General features: G+C 43.8%; 1 protein-coding gene across 2 annotated transcripts in view; it reads left to right on the forward strand.

The window, feature by feature from the left end:
- Nucleotides 1–18328, forward strand: part of LOC115122514 (calpain-3-like) — a 54934-nt gene that overhangs the window by 14188 nt on the left and 22418 nt on the right. For both annotated transcript variants that reach the window (XM_065004425.1, XM_065004424.1), the window contains 9 exons: nt 1901–2069; nt 6264–6347; nt 7944–8038; nt 10338–10415; nt 11094–11254; nt 11645–11814; nt 12528–12539; nt 12708–12916; nt 18154–18190. In XM_065004425.1, coding sequence (XP_064860497.1) covers nt 1901–2069; nt 6264–6347; nt 7944–8038; nt 10338–10415; nt 11094–11254; nt 11645–11814; nt 12528–12539; nt 12708–12916; nt 18154–18190 — 1015 coding nt within the window. The remainder of the gene's footprint in view (nt 1–1900; nt 2070–6263; nt 6348–7943; nt 8039–10337; nt 10416–11093; nt 11255–11644; nt 11815–12527; nt 12540–12707; nt 12917–18153; nt 18191–18328) is intronic.

An 18328-nucleotide genomic window follows, 5' to 3' on the forward strand; every position in this document is an offset into this window, starting at 1 on the left:
CACCAAGTAGGTAACTTTTACCACAACTCTACACCAAGTAGATATCCCCAACCCTACACCAAGTAGATATCCCCAACCCTACACCAAGTAGATATCCCCAACCCTCCCTCTCCCCAGGCTGAAGGGTGGTAACACCACGACCCTAACCCTCACTCCCCCCCTCCCCAGGCTGAAGGGTGGTAACACCACGACCCTAACCCTCACTCTCCCATCCCCTCCCCAAGTAGGTAACCTTTATCCCAACCCTACACCAAGTAGGTATCCTTAACCCCAACCCTACACCAAGTAGGTAACCTTAACGCCAAACCTACACCAAGTAGATAACCCCAACCCTACACCAAGTAGGTAACATGTACCCCAACCATACACCAAGTAGGTAACCTTTACCCCAATCCTACACCAAGTAGGTGACCTTAACTCCAACCCTACACCAAGTAGGTAACCTTAACGCCAAACCTACACCAAGTATATAACCCCAACCCTACACCAAGTAGGTAACATGTACCCCAACCATACACCAAGTAGGTAACCTTTACCCCAACCCAACACCAAGTAGATATCCCCAACCCTACACCAAGTAGGTAGCATTAACCCCAACCCTCCACCAAGTAGATATCCCCAACCCTACACCAAGTAGGTAACCTTAACCCCAACCCTCCACCAAGTAGATATACCCAACCCTCCACCAAGTAGATATCCCCAACCCTACACCAAGTAGGTAACCTTAACCCCAACCCTACACCAAGTAGATATCCCCAACCCTACACCAAGTAGATATCCCCAACCCTACACCAAGTAGGTAACCTTAACCCCAACCCTACACCAAGTAGGTAACCTTAACCCCAACCCTACACCAAGTAGATATCCCCAATTCTACACCAAGTAGATATCCTTAACCCCAACCCTACACCAAGTAGATATCCCCAACCCTACACCAAGTAGATATCCCCAACCCTCCCTCTCCCCAGGCTGAAGGCTGGTAACACCACGACCCTAACCCTCACTCTCCTATCCCCCCTCCTCCCCAGGCTGAATGGTGGTAACACCACGACCCTAACTCTCCCATCCCCCCCCCCTCCCCAGGCTGAAGGGTGGTAACACCACGACCCTAACCCTCACTCTCCCACCCCCTCCTCCCCAGGCTGAAGGGTGGTAACACCACGACCCTAACCCTCACTCTCCCATCCCCCCCATCCCCAGGCTGAAGGGTGGTAACACCACGACCCTAACCCTCACTCTCCCATCCCCCTCCCCAGGCTGAAGGGTGGTAACACCACGACCCTAACCCTCACTCTCCCACCCCCTCCCCAGGCTTCACGGTTCCTATGAGGCCCTGAAGGGCGGTAACACCACGACCCTAACCCTCACTCTCCCACCCCCTCCCCAGGCTTCACGGTTCCTATGAGGCCCTGAAGGGCGGTAACACCACGACCCTAACCCTCACTCTCCCATCCCCCTCCTCCCCAGGCTGAAGGGTGGTAACACCACGACCCTAACCCTCACTCTCCCATCCCTCCCCCTCCCCAGGCTGAAGGGTGGTAACACCACGACCCTAACCCTCACTCTCCCACCCCCCTCCTCCCCAGGCTTCACGGTTCCTATGAGGCCCTGAAGGGCGGTAACACCCCGACCCTAACCCTCACTCTCCCATCCCCCTCCTCCCCAGGCTTCACGGTTCCTATGAGGCCCTGAAGGGCGGTAACACCACGACCCTAACCCTCACTCTCCCTCCCCCTCCCCAGGCTTCACGGTTCCTATGAGGCCCTGAAGGGCGGTAAACACCACGACCCTAACCCTTACTCTCCCATCCCTCCTCCCCAGGCTTCACGGTTCCTATGAGGCCCTGAAGGGCGGTAAACACCACGACCCTAACCCTCACTCTCCCATCCCCCCTCCCCAGGCTTCACGGTTCCTACGAGGCCCTGAAGGGCGGTAACACCACGGAGGCCATGGAAGACTTCACCGGGGGCGTGACAGAGTTCTATGAGATGAAGGAGGCGCCCAAGGAGTTGTACAAGATCATGAAGAAGGCCCTGGAGAGAGGCTCTATGATGGGCTGCTCTATCGACGTGAGTCTCTGACCTTAGGATCGTGACCCCTGACCTCCAACGGGTCTCACAAACCGTAGTTGAAGACACTCACGTCGATAGAGCAGCCCATCATGGAGCCCCTCTCTTCATTTATGATTCTGACCCATCACCTGACCTGTCACCTAACCTGTCACCTAACCTGTCACCTGACCTGTCACCTGACCTGTCACCAGACCTAACACCTGACCTGTCACCTGACCTGTCACCAGACCTGTTACCTGACCTGTCACCTTACCTGTCACCTGATCTAACACCTGACCTGTCACCTGACCTGTCACCAGACCTGTCACCTGACCTGTCACCAGACCTGTCAACATACCTGTCAACAGACCTGTCACCTGACCTGTCACCAGACCTAACACCTGACCTGTCACCTGACCTGTCACCAGACCTGTCACCTGACCTGTCACCAGACCTGTCACCTGACCTGTCACCTGACCTGTCAACAGACCTGTCACCTGAACTAACACCAAACCTGTCACCAGACCTGTCAACATACCTGTCAACAGACCTTTCACCTGACCTGTCACCTGACCTAACACCTGACCTGTCACCTGACCTGTCACCTGACCTATCACCTGACCTAACACCTGACCTGTCACCAGACCTAACACCTGACCTTTCACCTGACCTGTCACCTGACCTCTCACCTGACCCTTCACCTGACCTAACACCTGACCTGTCACCAGACCTGTCACCTGACCCTTCACCTGACCTGTCACCTGACCTAACACCTGACCTTTCACCTGACCTGTCACCTGACTTGTCACCTGACCTGTCACCTGACCTGTCACCTGACTTGTCACCTGACCTGTCACCTGACCTGTCACCTGACCTGTCACCAGACCTAAGAGCCATTTCAGTCAATGCAAAAGGTATTACTATGTGTCCTGTCTGTGGTGGCCGGGGGTTAGTGCTGCCGTCCCCGCACCCTGTGCACATGTGTACCGTGTCAGTGTGGGTCCCAATCTGTCCCACGGCCTAATTGACACAATGGCCATGTCCCAATCTGTCCCACTGCCTAATTGACACAATGGCCATGTCCCAATCTGTCCCACGGCCTAATTGACAGAATGGCCATGTCCCAATCTGTCCCACGGCCTAATTGACAGAATGGCCGTGTCCCAATCTGTCCCACGGCCTAATTGACAGAATGGCCATGTCCCAATCTGTCCCACTGCCTAATTGACACAATGGCCATGTCCCAATCTGTCCCACTGCCTAATTGACACAATGGCCATGTCCCAATCTGTCCCACGGCCTAATTGACACAATGGCCATGTCCCAATCTGTCCCACTGCCTAATTGACAGAATGGCCATGTCCCAATCTGTCCCACGGCCTAATTGACAGAATGGCCATGTCCCAATCTGTCCCACGGCCTAATTGACACAATGGCCATGTCCCAATCTGTCCCACGGCCTAATTGACACAATGGCCATGTCAAAATATTTGTACTTACGCTCTAAATAGTAATTATTTTGAGAATGCGAAATAAGAACGTTTCATAGTTTGTGAAATGTCTCAAATGTAGTATGTTATAAATGCCAAGATGTCTTACTCATTTTTGGCTTTTCATCTAATAAAATGGCATACTATTGAGGAAGAGAATCGTGTTTTGAGACCCACGTATATTTGACAACAGCTGATAATGAGCTGAAGGGATACGTTGTACCAAAATGAACCAATGGCAGGAATCAAAGCAAATATGCCTTAGATGAGGTCTTCTCAGTAGGAGGAGCCAAGTATGCTGATATTTGTGGCTTACTGCCCCCCCCCTCCCCCCCCAAAATAACTTCAGCTATTTAATAAGATTAACATACTATATCCAGTGCTGGGAGTCATCAGTGATCAAATATCCTCGATGGTCACCACTAAGAAAACAAAAGAATTATGGCCACCACTAAGTAAACAAAACAATTATAGCCACCACTAAGAAAACAAAACAATTATGGCCACCACTAAGTAAACAAAACAATTATGGCCACCACTAAGAAAACAAAACAATTATTGCCACCACTAAGAAAACAAAACAATTATGGCCACCACTAACTAAATGTTTATGAAAATGTATCGTGGTGCTTTCTAAACCCTGACCTGTATCTGTGTTCATCAGGGACTAAACCCTGACCTGTATCTGTGTTCATCAGGGACTAAACCCTGACCTGTATCTGTGTTTATCAGGGACTAAACCCTGACCTGTATCTGTGTTTATCAGGGACTAAACCCTGACCTGTATCTGTGTTTATCAGGGACTAAACCCTGACCTGTATCTGTGTTCATCAGGGACTAAACCCTGACCTGTATCTGTGTTTATCGGGGACTAAACCCTGACCTGTATCTGTGTTCATCAGGGACTAAACCCTGACCTGTATCTGTGTTCATCAGGGACTAAACCCTGACCTGTATCTGTGTTCATCAGGGACTAAACCCTGACCTGTATCTGTGTTCATCAGGGACTAAACCCTGACCTGTATCTGTGTTTATCAGGGACTAAACCCTGACCTGTATCTGTGTTTATCAGGGACTAAACCCTGACCTGTATCTGTGTTTATTAGGGACTAAACCCTGACCTGTATCTGTGTTCATCAGGGACTAAACCCTGACCTGTATCTGTGTTTATCGGGGACTAAACCCTGACCTGTATCTGTGTTCATCAGGGACTAAACCCTGACCTGTATCTGTGTTCATCAGGGACTAAACCCTGACCTGTATCTGTGTTCATCAGGACTAAACCCTGACCTGTATCTGTGTTCATCAGGGACTAAACCCTGACCTGTATCTGTGTTCATCAGGGACTAAACCCTGACCTGTATCTGTGTTTATCAGGGACTAAACCCTGACCTGTATCTGTGTTTATCAGGGACTAAACCCTGACCTGTATCTGTGTTTATCAGGGACTAAACCCTGACCTGTATCTGTGTTTATCGGGGACTAAACCCTGACTTGGATCTGTGTTCATCAGGGACTAAACCCTGACCTGTATCTGTGTTCATCAGGGACTAAACCCTGACCTGTATCTGTGTATATCAGGGACTAAACCCTGACCTGTATCTGTGTATATCAGGGACTAAACCCTGACCTGTATATGTGTTTATCAGGGACTAAACCCTGACCTGTATCTGTGTTTATCAGGGACTAAACCCTGACCTGTATCTGTGTTTATCAGGGACTAAACCCTGACCTGTATCTGTGTATATCAGGGACTAAACCCTGACCTGTATCTGTGTTTATCAGGGACTAAACCCTGACCTGTATCTGTGTTTATCAGGGACTAAACCCTGACCTGTATTTAATTGTCATTTTTTGTTAACGATCTTCACAAAATACTCTGTGATGTCAAAGTGAAAGAAACATTCTAAAATTCTAAAAATTATATTTTAATTAGATAAGTATTCAATCCCCTGAGTCAATACATGTCAGAATCACCGTTGGCAGTGATTACAGCTGTGAGTCTTTCTGGGTAAGTCTCTAAGAGCTTTCCACACCTGGATTGTACAATATTTGCAAAATTCTTCAAACTCTGTCAAGTTGGTTTTTGAACATTCCTAGACAGCAATTCTCAAGTCTTGCCATAGATTTTCAAGCCAATTTAAGTACAAAATGTAACTAGGCCACTCAGGAACATTCAATGTCATCTTGGTAAGCAACTCCGTGTAATTGGCATTTTAGGTTATTGTCCTGCTGAAACGTGAATGAGTTTTCCTCTAGGATTTTGCCTGTGCTTAGCTCTATTCCGTTTCTTTCTATCCTAAAAAACTCCCTAGTTCTTGCCCATGACAAGCATAAAAAGGGGGTGGATCTTTTAACCTACATTTTTTGTGAATGGGGTGGTGTACCTAATAAACTGTCCGGTAAGTGTATACTTCCACAATAGTCATGTAATAATAGTAGACGACACTACTGTAAATAAACACTAGCTCTTATGTTTAATTGTAAATTAAGTCCTTCTGGGTAAAGACATAAGTGACTGAATTGAATTGTAAAAACCTGTTGGATCTCCGTTTTTTTTTTAAGTCTTTCAGTCTCAACGGAAAACAGTCCAGTTTTGAATGTATGTCTTTACCCGTTTCAATGCAGACAATTACGTAAATGGCCTCTCAACGGATTCTGTTGTGTCTGGTATAGCGAAGACCAGCTGTATGATTCATGTGTTGTCTATTTGATTCTCCAGTCCCTGGTTCCTGCTCGTTTTGAGACCCGCACTGTGACTGGCCTTGTGAAGGGCCACGCCTACTCTGTGACTGCTGTTGAGGAGGTGAGATACACCCATAGCAACATATAGATTCACTTCAATTACAGGATCTAAGGGCATCTTCACATGTTCTCTGATTGGAGGTGTGTTTACCTGCAATAGACCCATAGCAAAATATAGATTAACTTCAATTACAGGATCTAAGGGCATCTTCACATGTTCTCTGATTGGAGGTGTGTTTACCTGCAATAGACCCATAGCAAAATATAGATTAACTTCAATTACAGGATCTAACGGCATCCTCACATGTTCTCTGATTGGAGGTGTTGTGGGTAGGGACAAAGCTGACTCAAGCAGCCAGTGGTTGTGGGTAGGGCCAAAGCTGACTCAAGCAGCCAGTGGTTGTGGGTAGGGACAAAGCTGACTCAAGCAGCCAATGGTTGTGGGTAGGCCCAAAGCTGACTCAAGCAGCCAGTGGTTGTGGGTAGGGCCAAAGCTGACTCAAGCAGCCAATGGCTGTGGGTAGGGCCAAAGCTGACTCAAGCAGCCAGTGGTTGTGGGTGGGGACAAAGCTGACTCAAGCAGCCAATGGTTGTGGGTAGGCCCAAAGCTGACTCAAGCAGCCAGTGGTTGTGGGTAGGGCCAAAGCTGACTCAAGCAGCCAATGGTTGTGGGTAGGGCCAAAGCTGACTCAAGCAGCCAATGGTTGTGGGTATGCCCAAAGCTGACTCAAGCAGCCAATGGTTGTGGGTTGGGACAAAGCTGACTCAAGCAGCCAGTGGTTGTGGGTAGGGCCAAAGCTGACTCAAGCAGCCAATGGTTGTGGGTAGGCCCAAAGCTGACTCAAGCAGCCAGTGGTTGTGGGTAGGGACAAAGCTGACTCAAGCAGCCAGTGGTTGTGGGTAGGGCCAAAGCTGACTCAAGCAGCCAGTGGTTGTGGGTAGGGACAAAGCTGACTCAAGCAGCCAATGGTTGTGGGTAGGCCCAAAGCTGACTCAAGCAGCCAGTGGTTGTGGGTAGGGCCAAAGCTGACTCAAGCAGCCAATGGCTGTGGGTAGGGACAAAGCTGACTCAAGCAGCCAGTGGTTGTGGGTGGGGACAAAGCTGACTCAAGCAGCCAATGGTTGTGGGTAGGCCCAAAGCTGACTCAAGCAGCCAGTGGTTGTGGGTAGGGCCAAAGCTGACTCAAGCAGCCAATGGTTGTGGGTAGGGACAAAGCTGACTCAAGCAGCCAATGGTTGTGGGTATGCCCAAAGCTGACTCAAGCAGCCAATGGTTGTGGGTTGGGACAAAGCTGACTCAAGCAGCCAGTGGTTGTGGGTAGGGCCAAAGCTGACTCAAGCAGCCAATGGTTGTGGGTAGGCCCAAAGCTGACTCAAGCAGCCAGTGGTTGTGGGTAGGGCCAAAGCTGCCTCAAGCAGCCAATGGTTGTGGGTAGGCCCAAAGCTGACTCAAGCAGCCAGTGGTTGTGGGTAGGGCCAAAGCTGACTCAAGCAGCCAATGGTTGTTGGTAGGGACAAAGCTGACTCAAGCAGCCAATGGTTGTGGGTTGGGACAAAGCTGACTCAAGCAGCCAGTGGTTGTGGGTAGGGCCAAAGCTGACTCAAGCAGCCAATGGTTGTGATTGTTACATGGACCGGTGTGTGTGTTTCTCCTCAGTGTAAGCAGTCCCAGCACAAGGAGCCTAAGGTGCGTCTGGTGCGCCTCAGGAACCCCTGGGGACAGGTGGAGTGGAATGGGCCCTGGAGTGACAAGTAAGATACGCCTGATTGATTGATTGATTGATTGATTGATTGATTGAACTGGCACCAGTGATAGACACAGGTTGGTTTCCAATGTCTATGCTTGCATACAATTCCTAATACATTGCCTCGTTCTTCTAAGGCTACGTTTACACAGGTATCCCAATTCTGATCTTTTTCCAACTCCTTTGTATTTTGACCAATCACATCAAATCTTTTCATATCAGAACTTTTTTCAGAACTGGTCTGATTGGTCAAAATTCCCTTTATCACATTTATAACCTTTATGCCATTTTTCAAATGTATGAAATTTATGACATTTAGCACGTTTATGATATTTAGCACATTATGACATTATGACATTATGACATTTAGCACATTATGACATTATGACATTATGACATTTAGCACATTATGACATTTAGCACATTTAGTAACATTATGACATTTAGCACATTATGACATTTAGCACATTTAGTAACATTATGACATTTAGCACTTTATGACATTATGACATTATGACATTATGACATTATGACATTATGACATTTAGCACATTATGACATTATGACATTATGACATTATGACATTATGACATTTAGCACATTATGACATTATGACATTTAGCACATTTAGTAACATTATGACATTATGACATTTAGCACATTATGACATTATGACATTATGACATTATGACATTATGACATTTAGCACATTATGACATTATGACATTTAGCACATTTAGTAACATTATGACATTATGACATTTAGCACATTATGACATTATGACATTATGACATTATGACATTATGACATTATGACATTTAGCACATTATGACATTATGACATTATGACATTATGACATTATGACATTATGACATTTAGCACATTTAGTAACATTATGACATTTAGCACATTTAGTAACATTATGACATTTAGCACATTTAGTAACATTATGACATTATGACATTATGACATTTAGCACATTATGACATTATGACATTATGACATTATGACATTATTACATTATGACATTATGACATTTAGCACATTTAGTAACATTATGACATTATGACATTATGACATTATGACATTATGACTTTATGACATTTAGCACATTTAGTAACATTATGACATTATGACATTTAGCACATTTAGTAACATTATGACATTTAGCACATTTAGTAACATTATGACATTATGACATTTAGCACATTTAGTAACATTATGACATTATGACATTTAGCACATTTAGTAACATTATGACATTTAGCACATTATGACATTATGACATTATGACATTTAGCACTTTATGACATGTAGCACTTTACATTACATTATTTTATATCACATTACATTATTTTATATCACATGACATTACGTTATATTATACTGCATTATATTACATTATGATGATATTACATTATATTATATTATATTACATTATATTATATTACATTATATTACATTACATTATATTACATTACATTATATTACATTACATTACATTATATTATATTACATTATATTACATTACATTATATTACATTACATTATACTACATTATATTACATTACATTATATTATATAACATTACATCATGTCATATAATGCTACATTATATTATATTACATTACATTATATTACATTACATTATATTACATTACATTACATTATATTATATTACATTATATTACATTACATTATATTATATTATACTCATTATATTACATTACATTATATTATACTCATTATATTACATTACATTATATTACATTATATTATATTATATTATATTATATTACATTACATTATATTATATTACATTATATTATATTACATTATATTATATTATACTCATTGTATTACATTATATTACATTATATTATATTACATTATATTATATTACATTACATTACATTGCATTATATTACATTATATTACATTATATTATATTATATTACATTATATTATATTACATTATATTATATTACATTATATTACATTATATTATATTACATTATATTATATTACATTATATTATATTATATTACATTATATTATATTACATTACATTATATTATATTACATTATATTACATTATATTATATTACATTACATTATATTATATTATATTACATTATATTATATTACATTATATTATATTACATTACATTATATTATATTACATTATATTATATTACATTATACTAATTATATTACATTACCTTATATTATATTTTATTCGATGTCAGAGAAGGTCCATGTATTGTTCAGTTTGGCAGTTGATGATGTTCCCCACTACCCACAGCTCTAAGGAGTGGGTGTCTCTGTCTAAGGGAGAGAAGGACAAGCTTCAGCATCAAAGTGCTGAGGACGGGGAGTTCTGGTGAGTATTGTTTCTCTCTTCATTCTAGCTGCTCTTGATACTTGATGTTTATTTTCTCTACCCACATTACATGTCTTCACTGAACTAGTCTATAAAAAGGTATGTTGTGCTGCTAAAGAACATTAAGATGTACAGACTATTTCAGAGACGGTGAGTTTTCCTTTCCCAGTTTAAATACCTTTAGAACCCTGCACCAAAATACCTTTGACTAGAAACTATTAAGTGGAGCGTGTCAATTTTAGACACTCCTTGTCTTCCTTCCTCTCCCTCTCCACTCATCTCCTCCTTCTCTCTCCCTCTCCTCTCATCTGCCCCTCTTATCTCCCCTCTCCCTCTCCTCCCTCTCCCTCTTCCACTCCCTCCCCCTCCACCTCTCCTCTGTCTCCCTCTCCCTCTCTTCTGTCTCCCTCTCCCTCACTCCTCCTCCCTCCCTCCCTCCCTCTCGCTCTCCTCCCTCACCCTCTTCCACTCCCCCTCCACCTCTCCTCTGTCTCCTTTCCCTCTCTTCTGTCTCCCTCTCCTTTGTCTCCCTCTCCCTCTCACTCTCCTTCTGTCTCCCTCTCCCTTGTCTCCCTCTCCCTCTCCTTCTGTCTCCCTCTTCCACTCCCTACCCCCCTACCCCTATCCTCTGTCTCCATCCCCTCTCTGCCTCTCTTTCCCTCTCCTCTGTCACCCCAGGATGGCCTTTGAGGACTTCAAGAAGAACTACACTAAGATTGAGATCTGCAACCTGACCCCTGATGCCCTGGAGGATGATAAGATCCACAAGTGGACGGTGTCTGTGAACGAGGGTCGCTGGGTCAGAGGCTGCTCCGCCGGAGGCTGTAGAAACTACCCAGGTAGGACATGATCCCTGACCTCTAACCCTCTACTGTAGGGCTCCCGAGTGGCGCAGCGGTCTAACGCATCTCACTGCAAGAGGCGCCACTGCAGTCCCTGGTTTGAATCCAAATGGCTAGGCTCAATCAAATGTTCCCAAAGTATTTGAAAGAAAACAAATATTATTTGAAGACAGGTCTAACTAACTCATGTATAGGATTGTCGGGGCACCATCACGTAGCAGACAATGTCCATTGAGTGATGTGGTGTGTTTGGTTCTGATCCCTACCTCTATTTATGTTATGTAGTCTATCAACAAGGATTAGGTTCTGCAGATTAAGTTCTGCAAGTTCTGGACCTAGGCATAGTAATGTGTTGTGTTTGGTTCTGAACCCGCTCCCTGCCTGCAGATACTTTCTGGACCAACCCTCAGTACCGCCTGCGTCTCTTGGAGGAGGATGATGACCCAGAGGACAACGAGGTGGCGTGTTCCTTCGTGATCGCTCTGATGCAGAAGAACAGACGGAAAGAGAGGAAGATGGGAGCCAATCTCTTCACCATCGGATTTGCCATCTACGAGGTGTCCCCTGTCAGACGTCACATTCAACAACAACAAAAAAAACAGATCTTAAACAACTTTTGTTATTCTTTAAAGGGGAAATCTGCTGTTCAAATAACAACAAATCACATTGTTAGTTGAACATTTCAAAAATGGATGTGCCAGTTGCAGATTCCCCCTTGGCTACAAATGTTGGCGACACACATCGTATCAAATCAAATCAAATGTTATTGGTCACACATGGTTAGCTGATGTTAATACGAGTGTAGAGAAATACTTGTGCTTCTAGTTACAACCATGCAGTAATATCTAACAAGTCATCTAACCTAACAATTTCACAACAACTACCTAATGGGGTGGCAGGGTAGCCTAGTGGTCAGACCGTTGGACTAGTAACCGAAAGGTTGCAAGTTCAAACCCCTGAGCTGACAAGGTACAAATCTGTCGTTCTGCCCCTGAACAAGGCAGTTAACCCACCGTTCCTAGGCCGTCATTGAAAATAAGAATTTGTTCTTAACTGACTTGCCTAGTTAAATAAAGGTAAAAAATAAAAATAAATATTTAAAAAATACACACAATGCAAGATGGTGTAGAGTACAGTCTATACATATGAGATGAGATATGTAATGTACCTAACAATATGCAGCATTCAGTTGTAAACATAGCTGAGTTTTTAACAGCTGATCTTGTTTCTGGTGAAAACACAACTCACTCTTCTCTCTGTCTGTCTGCAGGTGCCGAAGGAGGTAAGAGATGTGGAATGTGTTTGTACATTGTTGTTTTACTGTTCTAATTTATATTTTTAAAACAATGAAAGTGTCTATGGTTAATAGTATGACAACAATGACTAATTCACACTTTTCATTCCAAATCTTTCTTCTCCTCCCTTCTCTGTCTGTTTGTTTTCTGACCAGATGCACGGAAACAAGCAGCACATGCAGAAGGACTTCTTCCTGTTCAACTCATCCAAGGCTCGCTGCAAGTCCTACATCAACCTGAGGGAGGTGACCCAGCGCTTCCGTCTGAGCCCCGGGGAGTATGTGATCATCCCGTCTACCTACGAGCCTCACCAGGAGGGAGAGTTCATCCTCAGAGTCTTCTCCGAAAAGAGGAACACCTCAGAGTGAGTGAGAGAGAGAGCTGGGTAGTGGTGGAGCACAGAGGGAATATGGGAATATGACTAGTCCCCCTGGGAAAAGCAATGCAAGGCCATAGTGGAGCGTTTCAGGATTATATTATTAATAGTATGGCTGGGGATTGAAACAAACGCAGATAAACGGCCTGTGCTATTTCCTTTTTAAAGCAATTTCTCAGACGTTTTTCTGGGATCACGTTGTGTCGTTGTAAAAAACAGCGCATCCCGTTGTTTTAAAGAGTATATTACCTTTCAAAAGTCAATCGCAGTGCTTATCTTATCTTATTATTACAGGTCGCTTATCTGCATTTGTTTTGATCTTGGCCCATGTCACTTCCTTGGACACTGGTTAACTATTTATAGATCTGAAAATAAGTGATTACTATATTCCATTCTAGTAACTTAATTACGATCTTAGTAATAGTATGGGATAGGAAATTAGTCTTTGTTATTGCCAGCTTCTCAGGTGTTTTACATTATCTGGCCTAATGTCTGTGATTGGTTGAGCAATGTGGGTGGGTTTGTATTGGGTTGTTGTCAGCTTAGAGTGCCCCTTTTGGGGAGGGGGTGCTGGTTGGGGTTATGGGTGGGGGTTGGGGTCAGACCACCCAGGACAAACTATTTTAACGGCCATTTGATTTGTAGTGCTGGAAGGAATCGGCCCCAGTTCGAAGCTGTTATGGAATCTTTTTTAGGACAAGCGACTTCAGATTCCGGCAAGCTCCGGTAAACATTTTATTTCAGTATTAAAATAAATCTCCTGCTCTGCCTCCAAACGTCCCGAAACAACCTTCACCCTAGAAAGCAAGAGCTCCTAGCTCTGGTGGAAGAGGATGATCTGAATGACTGCAACAACTGGAAGAAGCTGAAAGAAGCTTAAATCTGAAGAAGCTAGAAGAAGCTGGAAAAACCTGAAAGAAGCTTCAATCTGAAGAAGCTGAAAGATCTGGAAGAAGTTGGAAAACCCCTGAAAGAAGCTTCAATCTGAAGAAGCTTCAATTTGAAGAAGCTGAAAGATCTGGAAGAAGCTGAAAGATCTGGAAGAAGCTGAAAGAAGGAAGAAGTTGAAATCTGAAAAAGATGTAAAGAGATATGACCACCTTGATTATGGACTGGTTTCCCGGACAAAGATTAAGTCTATTCCTAAAAAACAAAAATAAATAGAGAACCCCCTTAGATTCTTTTTTTTTTAAATCCAGGATTAGGCTTCATCTGTGTCCAGAAAACCAGCCCTATGAGTTTTAAGATAACAAAGCTTTTATTTAATCTCAGTGGGAGTCACTGTTTCGTCCATTTTTTTTTTTAAGGAAATGTCAGGTTGTACAGTAGGTTATATAATCAAGTTGTATAGGTCTGCCATATCTAGCCTGTGGTGAGAAGCTCCTTCAGAGCAGATTTGACCTGAACATGTACTAACCTATTAGCAATATCTTCAATTTAAGCCGACTAGAAAGTGTGTGCCCTCAGGCCTGGAGGGAAGCTCGTCCTTCCGCTTCCTAAGAAGAGTAAAGCCCCCTTTACTGGCTCAAATAGCCGACCAGTCAAACTGTTACCAACCCATAGTAAAGTTTTAGAAAAATTTGTGTTTGACCAGATACAATGCTATTTACAGATAGACCAGATACAATGCTATTTACAGATAGACCAGATGCAATGCTATTTACAGATAGACCAGATACAATGCTATTTACAGATAGACCAGATACAATGCTATTTACAGATAGACCAGATACAATGCTATTTACAGATAGACCAGATACAATGCTATTTACAGATAGACCAGATACAATGCTATTTACAGATAGACCAGATACAATGCTATTTACAGATAGACCAGATACAATGCTATTTACAGATAGACCAGATACAATGCTATTTACAGATAGACCAGATACAATGCTATTTACAGATAGACCAGATACTATTTTACAGTAAACAAATTGCCAACAGACTTTCAGCTTATAGGGAAGGACATTCAACAAGCACAGCACTTACACAAATTACTGATGATTGGCTGAGAGAAATTGTTAATTTAATTAAAACATTATGGGGGCTGTCTTGTTAGACTTCAGTGTAGCTTAACGGTCTGCTGGTCGAATGTAGGTGTTATGGCTTTACACCCCCTGCTATAAGGTAGATAAAGAGTTACCTGTCTAACAGAACACAGAGGGTGTTATGACTTTACACCCCCTGCTATAATGTGGATAAAGAGTTACCTGTCTAACAGAACACAGAGGGTGTTCTTTAATGGAAGCCTCTTCAACATAATCCAGGTAGAGTCAGGCATTCCCCAGGGCAGCTGTCTAGGCCCCTTACTTTAAAAAAATCTTTACTAATTACTAATGACATGTCACTGGTTTTGAGTAAAGCCAGTGTGTCTACGTACACGGATGACTCAACACAATACACGCCAGCTACTGCTGTATCACTGCAACACTCAACAAAGGGCTGCAGTTAGTTTCAGAATGGGTGGCAAGGAATAAGTTAGTCCTAAATATTAAAACATAAATAAAAGCATTGTATTTGGGAAAAATCATTCACTAAACCATAAACCTCAATTATATCTTGTAATAAATTATGTGGAAATTGAGCAAGTTGAGGTGACTAAACTACTTGGATTAACCCTGGATCGTAAACTGTCATGGTCAAAACATATTGATACAACAGTAGCTAAAATGGGGAGAAGTCTGTCTATAATAAAGCACCGCTCTGCATTCTTAACAGCGCTATCAACAAGGCAAGTCCTACAGGCTCTAGTTTTGTCACATCTGGACTACTGTTCAGTTGTGTGGTCAGGTGCCACAAAGAGGGACTTAAGAAAATTGCAATTGGCTCAGAACATGGCAGCTAGGCTGGCCCTTGGATGTTCACAGAGAGCTAATATTAATAATATGCATGTCAAACTCTCCTGGCTCAAAGTGGAGGAGAGATTGACTTCATCATTTGTGAGAGGTATCATTCAGTATTTGTGAGAGGTATTTGCACTGAGCTGTCCGTTTAAACGACTAGCACACAGCTCAGACACCCATGCATACCCCACAAGACATGCTACCAGAGGTCTGTTTAAACTACTAACACACAGCTCAGACACCCATGCATACCCCACAAGACATGCCACCAGAGGTCTCCTCACAGTCCCCAAGTCCAGAACAGGCTATGGGAGGCACACAGTGCTACATTGAGCCATGACTAGATGGACCTCTATTCCACATCAAGTAACTGATGCCAGTTAAATTTGATTTTAAAAAATGATTAAAAAAAAACACCGTATGGAACAGCGGGGACTGTGAAGCAACACAAACATTGGCACAGACACATGCATATACACACACGATAACATACGCACTATACACACCTGTACACATGGATTTCGTATTGTAGATATGTGGTAGTGGAGTCGGGGCCTGAGGGCACACCCTTAGTGTATTGTAGATATGTGGTAGTGGAGTCGGGGCCTGAGGGCACACCCTTAGTGTGTTGTAGATATGTGGTAGTGGAGTCGGGGCCTGAGGGCACACCCTTAGTGTGTTGTAGATATGTGGTAGTGGAGTCGGGGCCTGAGGGCACACCCTTAGTGTGTTGTAGATATGTGGTAGTGGAGTCGGGGCCTGAGGGCACACCCTTAGTGTGTTGTAGATATGTGGTAGTGGAGTCGGGGCCTGAGGGCACACCCTTAGTGTGTTGTAGATATGTGGTAGTGGAGTCGGGGCCTGAGGGCACACCCTTAGTGTGTTGTAGATATGTGGTAGTGGAGTCGGGCCTGAGGGCACACCCTTAGTGTGTTGTAGATATGTGGTAGTGGAGTCGGGGCCTGAGGGCACACCCTTAGTGTGTTGTAGATATGTGGTAGTGGAGTCGGGGCCTGAGGGCACACCCTTAGTGTGTTGTAGATATGTGGTAGTGGAGTCGGGGCATGAGGGCACACCCTTAGTGTGTTGTAGATATGTGGTAGTGGAGTCGAGGCCTGAGGGCACACCCTTAGTGTGTTGTAGATATGTGGTAGTGGAGTCGGGGCATGAGGGCACACCCTTAGTGTGTTGTAGATATGTGGTAGTGGAGTCGGGGCCTGAGGGCACACCCTTAGTGTGTTGTAGATATGTGGTAGTGGAGTCTTAGTGTGGGCATGAGGCACACCCTTAGTGTGTTGTAGATATGTGGTAGTGGAGTCGGGGCCTGAGGGCACACCCTTAGTGTGTTGTAGATATGTGGTAGTGGAGTCGGGGCCTGAGGGCACACCCTTAGTGTGTTGTAGATATGTGGTAGTGGAGTCGGGGCCTGAGGGCACACCCTTAGTGTGTTGTAGATATGTGGTAGTGGAGTCGGGCATGAGGGCACACCCTTAGTGTGTTGTAGATATGTGGTAGTGGAGTCGGGGCCTGAGGGCACACCCTTAGTGTGTTGTAGATATGTGGTAGTGGAGTCGGGGCATGAGGGCACACCCTTAGTGTGTTGTAGATATGTGGTAGTGGAGTCGGGGCATGAGGGCACACCCTTAGTGTGTTGTAGATATGTGGTAGTGGAGTCGGGGCATGAGGGCACACCCTTAGTGTGTTGTAGATATGTGGTAGTGGAGTCGGGGCCTGAGGGCACACCCTTAGTGTGTTGTAGATATGTGGTAGTGGAGTCGGGGCCTGAGGGCACACCCTTAGTGTATTGTGAAATCTGTAATGAATGTAAATTGTTTAACTGCCTTCATTTTTTGCCCGACCCCAGGAAGACTAGCTGATGCCTTGGCAGCAGCTAAAGGGGATCCATAATAAGTACAAACACAAATGTACTGAAACGAAGGAGGCCAGAGAGAAGGGGAATAAGCACCTCAATCAGACATTTGGCAAAATGAAAACAAATTGTCAAACATCTCTCATGAAATACATGTAACAACTGTTAAATTATCATATTTTCTTACAGATCGAGGTGGTACAATCATTATTGTCATTCAGTTCAATGCTATTGGATAATGGACCATAATAAGGCTTTAAAACTATGCCAGTTTTAATAAAACAGTATAATTCTCTATGATTGATGTTGCAACATTACAGTTCCTAACAGTATGCAGAGATAAACTGTATAGACATTTAGGAATAGCTGATGATGGGAAATGTGATGAAATAATGTGTAATTAGGATGTTGAAAGCGTTTGATTCTCTGTAAGAAAATGTGATCCAGATGATGTCATTTCTGTCGGTGTCACCATGGTGACTGCTGTTTGTTCGGTTTCTAATCAGGGAGATAGAGAACAGGATCGAGGCTGACCATCCAGTGGTGAGTTAGTTTTCTGTCTGTCGTTCTGTCCAGCATCGCGTATCTATCTGTCTCGCAGTCCACAGCCCAACTTCCAGAGGTCGGTCATTCTGTCCAGCATCGTGTATATCTGTCTCACAGTCCACAGCCCAACTTCCT

This window comes from Oncorhynchus nerka, linkage group LG18, assembly GCF_034236695.1.
Source record: "Oncorhynchus nerka isolate Pitt River linkage group LG18, Oner_Uvic_2.0, whole genome shotgun sequence".
Taxonomy (NCBI): Eukaryota; Metazoa; Chordata; class Actinopteri; order Salmoniformes; family Salmonidae; genus Oncorhynchus; species Oncorhynchus nerka.